We start from the raw sequence: 837 nt of genomic DNA, 5'->3' as shown, positions 1-837 counted from the left end.
ATGGCAGGTGAGGACAGAGTGAGTGAGGACACTCACCAGTGTGTGTCAGAGCAGTGGCCTGTATTTATGAAAATGATATAAAGTGGTGCGACCTGGGGGAGCATTATAAACTCTTTTCTAATGATAATCACAGGTGGAAGAAGTATTCAGATGCCATACTTTTAGTGAAAGTACCAATACATAATTGTCAAAATCCTCCATTACAAGTAAAATACCTGCATTGAAAATCTTGCTTAAGTATCAGCAAAATGTACAAGTAATCTTAGAGCATACAAATTACCTTTTAGTGTGTATATAATTATATTTATTTGTATATGTGACATTTCTAGATAATATTGTTGCATCAAGTAGCATTTTACTGTTGTAGACAAACTGATGGACTTTTAATAATTTCACTCTTTTGTGACTTAAATAAGTATTCGTTTAATTTTTAGAAATGCTTTTTGTTAACATGAGCAAAAGCTGTTTAATAAATGTAGTGGAATACAATTACACGTTTTCCTTGTATTAAGAAGCATTAAATGTAAATTCCCATGTAAAGTATAAGAACCTCAAAATTGTTGAGTACATGTACTTAGTTACTTCCCACCTGGAATCTTTTCTAAAAACAACTATAAAATCCTGCTTTTGAATGCATAAGTATAAAAAACTTGATATTTTACTTCTTTTTTTTTTTAGAACATTTTATTTTATATTATTTGGGCAGTACATGATATACACAAGTTACATTAATAATACACATAAAACACAATTCATAAATATATAAATAACATAAAGAGAGCACGTTTATATTCCAATGAGACTCAGTTCGGTCACAGACTCAAAACGCCCCATGGC

The 837-nt window shown here is 30.6% G+C and overlaps 1 protein-coding gene across 1 annotated transcript in view; it reads left to right on the top strand.

Moving 5' to 3' along the window:
- Positions 1-837, top strand: part of ltbp3 (latent transforming growth factor beta binding protein 3) — a 22,281-nt gene continuing 21,444 nt past the window's right edge. The window contains exon 1 of the mRNA XM_010795591.1: positions 1-7. Within this exon, the coding sequence (XP_010793893.1) occupies positions 1-7 (7 nt within the window). The remainder of the gene's footprint in view (positions 8-837) is intronic.

This window comes from Notothenia coriiceps, unplaced genomic scaffold (genome assembly GCF_000735185.1).
Source record: "Notothenia coriiceps isolate Sejong01 unplaced genomic scaffold, NC01 NC01_scaffold00037246, whole genome shotgun sequence".
Taxonomy (NCBI): domain Eukaryota; kingdom Metazoa; phylum Chordata; class Actinopteri; order Perciformes; family Nototheniidae; genus Notothenia; species Notothenia coriiceps.
The sequence above is the reverse complement of the archived record's forward strand: the minus strand, read 5'-3'. Positions and strand labels throughout refer to the sequence as shown.